This window comes from Anarrhichthys ocellatus, unplaced genomic scaffold (genome assembly GCF_004355925.1).
Source record: "Anarrhichthys ocellatus isolate YVR2014 unplaced genomic scaffold, GSC_Weel_1.0 scaffold1, whole genome shotgun sequence".
Classification (NCBI taxonomy): Eukaryota; Metazoa; Chordata; class Actinopteri; order Perciformes; family Anarhichadidae; genus Anarrhichthys; species Anarrhichthys ocellatus.
In genome coordinates, this window is record NW_022280031.1 from 17,949,754 (window position 1) to 17,961,914 (window position 12,161).

The window sequence follows — 12,161 nt, forward strand, 5'->3', positions numbered from 1 at the left end:
CAGGGAGGGAAGGAGGATGCAGGGAGGGAAGGAGGATTCAGGGAGGGAAGGAGGATGCAGAGAGGGAAGGCGAAGGCCACATTTCATTTTTTACTCTACATGTTTAGAGTGATACAGAGTGACCTAAGTAGATCAAAAGCGCATTAAGTAATGTGCGTATCTGCAAGTTGCAGATATTCATGGTGCCCAGAGGATGAATCCTGCCGCATTTGGGGATCATCTGACTTTTGAAATTTAGCGCCACCAGCAAGGCAGAGTTTCATGTTTTGTTTGTACTAAGTGTGTCGGTGGACAGCTGCTGTTACAGTGCAGTTCATTAAGGACAGGATGAGTCTCATTAAATCTTTAAAAAAGAGGTAAAAATGAAACACCAAAGTATGGTTTACAGTTTGTACTACCTTGTCATAAGTGCCTTCATCATTTCAAGTGTTGATTGTAAAACTAAATGTTATATCTTAGCCAGAATAAAAGAAATATATATATATATATATATATATATATATATATATATAGTATATCTACCTTACAGAGCGGATACAATTCATGTAGCTTTGCTTCTGCCTGGATCAAGGGAGGACTTGATGATATCTGGTTCAGGACTGTCAAAGGACTATACGGGAGATTGTCTGGCACGCATGAGTCAGAAATCAGATGTTCACCTGAAGACTGCTACGTAATGTCTCAAGACTTCACTACTGTGAATGAGAGAAATCTGTTATTTTCTGATTGCTTCATAGCGGTTATACGTTCTAACGCACAAAACATCAAACACAACCGATGATTTGTGTGTCGAGACAGACGCTCTGCATTCGTCACGGCAGCAGTAAATACTTCAGAGCACGCTGAACAGCGATGATGTAAAGGAACCTTTTTGGTTCTTGAAAAGTAGTTCCAGGCTCAGAGGTGGAGCGGTTAGATCCCCGGGCTGCTTCAGTCCATGTCGATGTGTCCTTGGCAAAAGACTGAACCCCAAAATGCTCCCGAAGGCCGTGTATGAATGGGTGTGAAAGACATGTAGTGAAAAAAGCAATTTGAGTGGTTGGAAGACTAGAAAAGTGCGACACAAGTCCATTTCCCATTAAATTGGGCACAGCCATTTTAGTCTCCTGGATTTTTCTCTATCATGTTGACATTTATGGTTTTGAGTGAAATCTCTCAACAACTGCACGATCATTTTACCCACAAGATTCATGGAGCAATACTACTTGGCTAATGTTAGCATGCTAATAAACTAAACTAAGATGGTGAACATGTTAAAGCTGCTAACATCAGCGTGCTAACGTTGAACAGTGCAGTATTCAATCATTGGAAGATTGAATCTGTAATGTTCTAATCCTATTAGATGTAATGCAGCTCGACATTTTCATTTATCTGCATTTATCTGCATTTATTTAATGGTTTATTGGACCAAATGTATGCTGTATGAAATGTAAGAGCCATGAAAAAGTATCTTTCAAGTGCCACGTGTGTGTGTGTGTGTGTGTGTGTGTGTGTGTGTGTGTCTATAGCACACAGCAGGTCAAACCCAGTGCAGCAGGTTAAAAGGTCGTTAATGTTCCGATGACGAATGAAGAATTTTATGACAGAAATGTACAATCGATGCACGAGGTTTAACCAGAGTATTGTCAGCTGCAGGCCCCCGATCAATAACTCCCTCACGTCATCAGGACGCTTCATTTACCCGAAGTGGTGACGATGGACAACATCCACTCCATCCAATTTGCCGGGGACACTTTCTGTGTCAGCAAGGAGGAAGAAGTGATGGTGTGATGGCAATTCATAAATACACAAACACACGCCTGCATGAAGCACTTCCTCTTAACCAGATACACCTTGATTTTTAAGGTTAATAACATTAGATGTGTGTGTTTTTGGAAGAAAAGGCATTTGTGTTTTTGGCTGTCGGACAAATGGGCTTTTGGTCCGAAAGGGGCATTTTTGGGACGAACTATTTTAGGAATAACGGGCTGTTGGAAGACTGACATGACAAAAACGTAATAACTTTTCTGCATTGAGCTGAGATGTTCTGGACCAATGGTGTCCGTTCAATGTCAAACAGAGGCATGACTGAAACAAGAGAACTGTTTCATGCATTAAATGTTGCTCGACAGGCGTACAATTTTCCATATTTCTCCATTCTAGCATCAGACATAACATCAACATGAATCCAACTATGTCCTTGAGCAAGGCATTCAACCCCTGGCTTCCCTCTGCAAGCCTGCAACTGTAACTGTTACAGTAGCTCCCCGGTGTTCAAAAATAGCACGGTGTGCTCAGTAAAAGCCTTCATTTGGAGAAAGCTTATCTACCAACAAAGTAATTAGCTCTGACTCTGTCTTCCGGCCCGCAACGCTCCGCTTTGCCCGTCGGCGGCGGTGCCAAGAGGTTTCTAAAAGCAGCCTTCATCTCCAGCCTCAGTAATCACTCGTCATCGGCTGCAGCACCTCCGCCAGAAAGTCATTTTTGAAATAAACACTGCTCTCTCCTCTATCTCTCCTCAACCACCTCACGGCAGATTCTCTCTCTCATCCTGTAAAGAATGGGCCGACGGTGACGGAGCAATTTCACTCAGTGGATATTGCAGTACATCCATTTCATTTGATTTAACCATTTATTCATACATGGCGGGTTCGGACGTGCACCATTGCCTGCCCACTTCCCAGCAAAGTGTTGCTTCATTTTTGACTCAGGGACAGGATGGACGAGAGGTTTCACCCAATGATGATGCAAGGAATCGAGGGATGATTTGCTGCTCGGAGGAATGATAATAATAATGTGAGTGAATAGATAGAAGCAGGGGAAATGCAGTAGCTGTAATGTGTGCATTGATATTGAGGATGAAATCCTTCAAGGTATTCTGTACCTCACCCCCAGAAAGATCTTTAGACTTCTTCTCCCAAAGACACAAAATCAGGTCAAGATAAAGCACATCCTGATGTTTGACGTTTGTGAAGTTGAGAGTTTTCAAATAAAAAAGGCATCCCAAGGAGAGAGCACTGACATTGTTAGGTCACTGTGCGAGAAGTGGAGTGTATTTATAGTGCCATCAGGAGGTTTGGATAAAATCCTGCACCAAACGTCGGCTGTGGTAGGGTTTGTTGTTTATGTAGAGAGGTGGAATAAATATAGAAATGACCATTTTCTATCTCTCCACATCCTTAAAAAAAGACGTTCTTGCCATTAAACATAATCTGCACATCTTTGTGAACACAAGTCTTCGTCTTTCCTCCGTTTGCCCCTCAGCCGGGATGTTCTTCTGCCAGTAAATGTGACCATGGTGTGAGTCATGAGTTGATTGATTCAAAATGTCATTGATTGCTTAAGTAGTCCAGACACCCCATAAATCAGGGTCTGTTTACGGTCCCGGGGAGTCAAAGGTTTATGGGATTTCTCTTCCTACTCTCTTGGAATCATAATATGTTATGCAGCTGATTTCATCAATAAAATACGAGCGGAGAAGACAAGCTTCCCGAGCAAGACAAGCTTCCCGGAGAAGACAAAAAGGAAATGAATGTCCACCAAAAGTGAGGCTCGTGCGTATTTGATTTTTACTAATTGTAGAATGCTAACAGCCCACATGCACAATCACCTCCAGCACTGGGATTAAAACATGCCACAAAAATGCCATCGCAATTTAAGATGTCACAAATTGTAATATGATTAAAATCACGTTCCCATGCAACAAAAAGTGAAAAGTGTTTTCGTAGCATTTTATTTGATATTTTGCCTAAATGACTCTGCTGGTTATTTACTGTGGCTCGCTAAGAGTTTGTTCACGTTCATTTATCCATCTTGTCTTTTCTACAGGAGCAGAGCCCAGAGCAAAAAATAGTTTTTACTGTGTAAACTATGAAACAATTTTAAATTGCAAAAATAAATTATACACAACTACAAAAGCAGAGCGATCTCAAATGAACTTAAATCTATCAAGTGAAGAAAACAACGTAAAAGCATTCTTGTCTTGTAGAAGTTTCAGTGACTTCCAATAGATCCTTAAGTATCTTTCTTATTTTATAATAAATCAACGTTGACATTTGGTTTGACACTGTTTGTAGACATTTAGCTTACATTCTCAGGGGACATGAGTGGCTACGCTGGTAGAACATGTTCTGTACTGTAGAAGTACAGGCTGTATCTGTGTTTTATCATCATGTAGGCCAGAAAGTGTGACAAACCTTTTCTGTCTCTTTCTGTCCGTTGGCCGGATCGGTTGGCTGAATGGGGAGCAGCTATTTTAGTGTCCGCTCTGCGTTCATTAATATCTCTCTGCTGGGAGACGAACTAATGAGTCCTGGCTCTCTGATCGCTTCATCACAACTTCTATGCGTCACGTCAGACACTTTTTTGTGCTACATCACAGTGGGTGCTCCACATCACACGCTGTGAACCCCACATTCGCCACTAACAGAGTGGGCTATTTTAGAGTCGAGTGGGATTTCACTTTCTTCAGTGCACACGCTCATATTTACACGTTTAACAACAGTATAGGAAGGAATGCAATAAGTCTTTGCACATATTTGATCTTCAGAGGACACTGAGAGAACTTGTGGGTGTGTTGAAAGGAAGGAGAGAAATCAGGTCAAGCATACTTAACGATCCCTTGCTGACACACTGAGCGACCAGGTTTTTGTGTATGACTTGGCCAGATTTAAGATCCCAAACATCTGGAAGCAAGATAAACAACAACAGCTGGTCACAGAGGGGTAAAGTGGTCCGGCTTGGCTTTCCAAGCAGATGCTGGCTGTCCTCACATCTGTCTTCTTAAACACTTAAGCAATGTGTGTTTCAGTGTCTTTACCTGGAGCTGCTGCAGACTGCTCTCAAGGGGATCGTCTAATGTTTCTACAATCATAGAAATCATTACGTTATCATAATAGTTTTAAGATGCTGTGATTACAAAAATAAATTCACTATGATGTAATAAATGGTTCTAAACACAATTCACCCCAAAATCAAAACTACATATTTTTACATACTATTTATCAATCTGGATGTCCAACATCAAAACTATTTGGCACTCGGCTTGTGGTGCTTGAAGCGCCAAAATAAAACATTTGAAAAACCCAACAGCAATGTGTTTTTCCAGAAATCATGACAACATGCTACGAGCATCGACTGTATATAAGAAGTAGACGTAGTGATCATGACGTCACCTATTCTTAGCTTACCGCCGTCGTCATGTTGTTTTTTCGCAACCAATAAATGGAAGTGTCCATATTTGGAATGAGGAGTGACGTAGAGACACCGTATACGTCTCTGGTAGCGGCAGAGACCTGTCAATCACAGTAAGCCCGCCCTAAAGCATCCCCTGCTTTATGGTCTGTTTGACTCTAAATGGACCATAATGTACTAAATGAACATCATGCTGTATTGAAGAAGACTTGAAACTAGAGATTGAGACCATAAACTCATGTTTACAATGTTTACTGAGGTAATAAATCAAGAGAGAAGTAGAGTCATTTTCTCATAGACTTCTATACAACCAGAGGAGTCGCCCCCCTGGTGGACACTAGAGAGAACGCAGCTTCCACATTGGCTTCACTCAGCAGAACCGGAGGTTGCTGCTTTAGTACGAGGGAACATTTGTATTTTCAATTTTGGGGAACTGTCCCTTTAACTGTCGCAACCTATGTAAGTCACTTAACCATAATTATATCACCAAATAAAGGCTACTCATAACCCAAACCACAACCTGTTTCTTAACCTAACCAATGGTTGTGTTGCCTAAAGAGTGGGTTTTGTAGGCCCACTGATCGTTGGTGTTGCTGGACAAAAAAATAAGAATTACCATTTTCTAAAACCATCGCAAGAGGATATGTTGAATAAGAACATTTTTAAGACGGCCTTGGGCTGCAACGTTTTTTGAGTCTCCAAACCTGAATTAGTCATTAAAGTTAGAAAACAGTTCTGTGTCTGAGGGCTAACATCTGTTCTATCTGCCTGAAGAATAGTTCATACGCTGCAACAGTGAGTCGTGTCCCAAAAGGGTACACGAGCAGCTGAGCTTTCTCACACTTTTTATAAACGACCGACCGGCAGAACGATGAGTACGAGATGCTGATAGAACGAGATGCAAAGATGCACACAGGCAGAGAAGAAGAAGAAAGCATCGCAGGTCTCATACGTGGAAAGTGAATCACGTTAGAAATGTTGTGAATAAGAGAAAGTGTCAACCTTCTGCATTTTAATCTTTTATCCTGATTGCCTGCTGAGATTGCCTTTCACTGCTGCAGAAGAAGCATGTTGAATCGGATTGAACTGAACTGAGATAATATCCACTCAGCGCCATGAAAGGGTCGCTGAGAAGCAGAGTGGCTCATGTGTCTGCAGCCATTATCCACTTGCTCCATTAGTTACGTAACTCCACTCCGCCTCAATACGCCACCAGTGACAAGAGGTGACAGCAGGTTACACACACACACACACACACACACACACACACACACACACACAAGCTGTTGCGGAAAATAACATGCCTCTGTGTAAAATGGCTCTCAACGCAAGGTTTGTGACATTTGTGATATTTCGATATTTTTCCGGATGTCTTGTGAAGTTGTACACAGCGCAGTCATCTCAGTTGGGTTTTTACTGCAGTTTGTGACACACTCTGTGAGATGTAGTTTGCATGGCTCGGGTAGAAATCATGGAGGATTTAGAGGAGGAACACGTCTACTGTTAAACATTGTGAAATACTTGAATAGCTACAGGTTTTTGGATATGTGCAAATATGGCAACGGTGACCTTTTGAGGACGCAACGGTGACCTTTTGCGGACGTGTGGTTGAAGGAATGATGGATGAATGGTTCAATGAGTCAAAACTTCATATTATTACTATTATTATTATTATTATTATTATCCTAGCCGTAGGATACACATCATTGGCGTTTTACGTTAATCGAAGTACATACAGCTGCATGTAAACGGGGAATATTAGTGGAATATTCATTTTCATTATCCATATAAAGTGAGTCTTATCTTATCTGTCACCCCCTCTGCATGTTAGGTGCACAGCAGCAGTTAATAGCGATTATATTTGTGTCACCATCAAGAGCCTATCTTCTCTTTTTGACAGTCAAAGAAAGTTGACGTGTCTGAGCCTCGGTGTGGTAATTGTGCAGACGTTCAGAGTCGCCCACAGACTGAAGCCCGTCAGTCTGTTCATCTGTCTTCCAGTGTGAGGGAGCTCACAGAGAGCTTTAAGGTCTGAAGCATCCACCAGTTTCATTTGTGTCCCCGTTGCAAACACAAAATACATCTGTGTGTTTCTGTGGCTTGGCTGAGTGTTACAGACAAATGTCATGTTTCATGAGAAGTCTGACTTTGTGCAGACCTTTGACTGTTGATGCTGATGAGTAAAGCAGATTTGGACTTTTGTTTTTCAACTAAACCTTTTCCTGTGGCTGTCCAGGTTGCTCACTGGCTCTCACAAGCATTAAAAGTGCATCCTGCCCCAATTTTGTATTGCTTGTAATCTGCAGAGTTTTAGGCTTATGTCACTCTAAAGCTCAGCGTAAATCTATCTGAATGACAGCGTCAGGTAAATGAAAACGGTCAATGCTGGTGTGTACTGCGTACACGTGAAGCTACAACACAGTCTCACGGCAGTGCGGGAAGTAGTCATGAAATGCAATCAATTGCTTTTGTGTGCAGGGACAAGAATTGTCCGTGTTTTTCGTGTTGCTCGGAACGACTTTCTTTGGGACGACATAATGTTAAAAATGAAAGTTAGGTTTTGGAACGAAATCATGGTTTAGGCAACAAAACCAACAGTTGGGTTTTGGCAATAAACCACGAACAGTGATGAACAGTCTGGAGAAAAGCACCATAAAACCACAGCGCGGTGTTGAATACCAGTCCTGTTTGTTGGAACCGTCCACCTTCCCTCCCGTCCACCAATAGTCTTCTTGGATATTAAATACTACGTCACTCTGACTGTTGCTTCATCACATAGATGCATTTAATTTGTGTTTCCACCACAAATAAGGCTCCTAATTGACTTTCCGTTGGCATTATTTTCGTCCTCAGGAAGAAAGAAAACACGAAAAAGAAAGACTATTTGTGTCCTGTACACCAACCAATAGATTGCATTTCGGTACTAGTCTGCAAACTGCCATGATGCTGGGCTGGACAGTCGTGTAGACGTATGACAGCGCTGCTGCTGTTCCACACTGGAGATAATATGGAACCAGTGAAGAAGCAGGAGCAGTAACCCAAATGTGCCAACGTCCCACGTGAACGATAGAAATAGCACCGTTCTAGGTCGCCCTTTAATAACTGCAGAACTATCTTCATGCCACTGTGCAGCTGGTGTGTGTGTGTGTGTGTGTGTGTGTGTAACTGACTTCTTAAAGCATTTTTCTTTCCATTAAGGTGATTGAAACTGTCTGCGGACAAAGAGAGAGTACAACATCGTCTGGATTTGATCCGTTGTAATGCAGGATCGCAAACGCACACACTCACACAGGACACCTTGCAGCCAGACAAAGGTCTCATTAAATGTGCCGCACATTGATTTTGTGGTCAATTTTGCAACAAGATGTATGTCTCCACTCTGAGGAGGAAACGGGTGCTCTTGTCCTTGTTCTTGTTCTAATGATTCCTCATCACTGTGGTCGTCCTTTTTCTGAGGTCACAGCGGGACAAAAACACATAAAAAGCTTTGAATAAACAGTTTATACACAAACCTGGAGATTCCTTTCAATATTTTTGAAAGAGTTTTTATTTTATTTGCTGGGTAAAAAGCAACAGCTGAATGTGTTTGTGTGCGTGTCCGTCTGTTTCCCTGCAGTGGACACGGAGGGCAGGAAGTTGAAGGGAGGCATCCAGAGGAGCACGGAGACGGGTCTGGCTGTAGAGATGCCCAGTCGGACCGTCCGGCAGGCGAGCCACGAGTCGATAGAGGACAGCATGAACAGCTACGGCTCCGAGGGAAAGTAAGTAACTCATCCTGTGACGACACGACCCTGAGTCTGACTAGAAGCCAGATCCAACACATTTTGATTCATTATTTTTGGTGACTTTTGCCTCTTATTGGAGAGCTGATAATATTGAGAAAGAAAGAGAACAAGGGGCAGCCTGGTGTCCTAAAGATTACATTCCCATTCAACAGAACATTTTCAATTACATCTCGGGGGAAACATTTTCTACCAGATTCGGTTTGTTTTTGACGCATCGCAAACACATTTTTAATCATAGTCCAATGAAGTCTGCGTCGGGAAGATGTCGGGATGGATGGTTGGCTCAAACAAACCAGCCCAACATCGAGGCAGTTCATGCAGCAGTTCATGCAACAGTTCATGCAACAGTTCATGCAACAGTTTATACAACAGTTCATACAACAGTTCATGCATCAGTTCTTGCAACAGTTCATGCAAAAGTTCATGCAACAGTTCATGCAACAGTTCATGCAACAGTTCATGCAAAAGTTCATGCAACAGTTCATGCAACAGTTCATGCAACAGTTCATACAACAGTTCATGCAACAGTTCATGCAACAGTTCATGCAACAGTTCATGCAACAGTTCATACAACAATTCATGCAACAGTTCATGCAACAGTTCATGCAACAGTTCATACAACAGTTCATACAACAGTTCATGCAACAGTTCATGCAACAGTTCATACAACAGTTCATACAACAGTTCATGCAACAGTTCATGCATATTCTGACTGAGGTACACACACTCTGCTTTCTATGTCCTCTTCTTTATGTTTGTCCGGCATTGTTTTCCCTCCTAGTAGCTATCTTCTCTGTCTGTGTGTCTGAAGCATGTCTCGTTCATTTAAGAACAAGTTATTTTTCTTAGACTTTGCACCCGGAAATCCATTTTCTTTTCCTCCGTAAATGTCTCCTGCTTGTGTGTTTCAATCATCTGTCAGACAGAAACAGTCAGCAGGGGTGGATGCCACACACAGAGAGCGACAGTGTACAGTAGAGCTCAGTGGAAAAGTGCCTGTGACATCAGCAATACTAGTGTACTACTACTGAACACACACACACACACACGCACACAGTGCCAACCTGGCTACCAGCTTGAATTCCTGCAGTTACGTAACGAGAGGAGGCAGACAGATTGGAGCTGGGAGGGTTTAAAGACACACAGAGGAGCGACGAAAACAAGATGAGGTAGCGGTTCAGAGAGAGGATGATTGCATCATGCGTTTGCATATTAATAATCCATTTATATTTGGAATATGTAAATATTCTGTTTATGAGCTGCTGCATGGAAACGTTGTTAAGCTTGCGTCCCAGATGAAACAGGAAGGAATATGTTAGCTGACATATGACGACGCTCTCTGCTCCATTCTGTAATAGAAACTCTATAGACAGTCTAAAGCTCTGAGGAACTTTCATTCTGTGTTGATTTTGGCGGCACCTGTGGACAATAGCAGTTGTGTTTCCGAGCACCAGAGTGCAGAAAACCTCTCTTTGTGCTGCAGCAGCTTCCAGCAGTCTGCCCTGCTCATAAATGGATTACTGAACAGGCCCACCGGGGAAAGGCCTCGGGACTCAGGGGGTTAGGGGGTCAGGGGGCTTATTTATAAAATGTCACTGAAATAAAAAACAACCATAAAACTATCACAAAGACACACACAACGACTACAGGGATGCAAAACGACCACAACAAGATGCTATATTACAGAAAATAGACTGGAGCAACCAAACACATACACACAAAGACTGTGTAGACACAAAGAGACACAACGTTACTAAAAAGATACGTACAATGACTAGAAATACATAAAAAAACAATCACAAAGACACGTAAAACAACTGAAAAGAGATGAAAAACCACAACAAACAGATGCAAAATAACTAGAAATAGAGTAAAATAAGCACAAAATTACCAAAAGTAAAAAAAATACTCTCAAAACTACTATAAGAAAAAACAAAATTACCAAAAAAACAGATGCAAAACGATCACAAAAGGATGCAAATTGACTAAAAGTAGACTGACGGTCTCGTGTACTTGTGTCGGTCATATAGAGGATCAGAGTGAAACTGAGACGGATTCAGAAACAGTTCAAAGTTCCTCACAGTAGCTTCAGGTCTCAGTCACCACTCGGTTGTTCACTGTGAAAGATTCCACGCCAGTGCCTCAATCAGTCAGGATCATTTTCACAATATTAATGTTCTTAAAACAAACTCAGAGAAATAATGAAGAAATATCAAACAGAGAGAGAGAATCTGTGTTTTCACACTGAGCCTGTTTTGGTTCAAACAACGCCGCGTTTACTCGTCTTCCTCCTCGTCTTCCTCCTCGTCTTCCTCCTCGTCCCAGTTGGCTAAACCAGAAACAAACACGAGCTAATGCCCGGATTATGTTTTCTATTAACATAATGAAGAAATGTCCTCTGGCAAGTCACAAATTATTGATACTGAATGTTTCAGCAAAATGTTCACTGACGACACATTTCATTTGTTGTCCGACAATATCCGCTTATAGAAACCAGAAGATGTTATAACATTGGGGAAATATCTTGATTAATTACTGAAAAAGTACATTTGTATAGCCTAAACCATCCACACAGACAATACATTGAGTTGTAAGTGACAGTGTGAACAAAAGGAGATGTAATAGAATTATAACATGATTAATTATTGTTATCTGAACTTGAAGCTGAACTTGATCCCAAGAAATACAAGGAATTCAGTCAGTGCGCAAGAAGCAATTTCATGGAGGAGACTCGAGGCAACAATATCAACAGAAACGCTCTCGTCATTGAGGAGGTGAATTCTATATTTCCTTCTCAATAATTTGTGTCCAAAAGCGTAAACTTTAACATCAAGCGTGTAGCCGCTCTCCTTTCTCTAGCAGCTGAACTTTCCCTCAATTCCCTGCGACCCTGCACAAGATAAGCGCTTATAGATTATGGATGGATGGATGAAAACTACAGGGAAGTAGTTTTTCTTAAACCATTTCGGTTTTGCCGGGAAGCATCGCGGCCGTGGCCTCAACCAAAGCCGATCTTCTCTGGCTAAATTCAAAAGTTAGAAACTGTCTGAATAATGCCGCCGTTACATCATCGTTTTTTATGATCTCTTGATTCTGCCAAACAAGAGGAGCTGAGTGATAAAACATGTAAATCTCTTTATGCGCTCTAAGCTACGAGCACGACTGCATCGAGGGGAAACTACAGTCGTTAAACTGAGCCGCACC

At 41.9% G+C, this 12,161-nt stretch overlaps 1 protein-coding gene across 2 annotated transcripts in view; it reads left to right on the forward strand.

The window, feature by feature from the left end:
* Nucleotides 1–12,161, forward strand: part of rims4 (regulating synaptic membrane exocytosis 4) — a 50,547-nt gene that overhangs the window by 14,686 nt on the left and 23,700 nt on the right. For both annotated transcript variants that reach the window (XM_031860974.1, XM_031861055.1), the window contains one exon: nucleotides 8,789–8,933. In XM_031860974.1, the coding sequence (XP_031716834.1) occupies nucleotides 8,789–8,933 (145 nt within the window). The remainder of the gene's footprint in view (nucleotides 1–8,788; nucleotides 8,934–12,161) is intronic.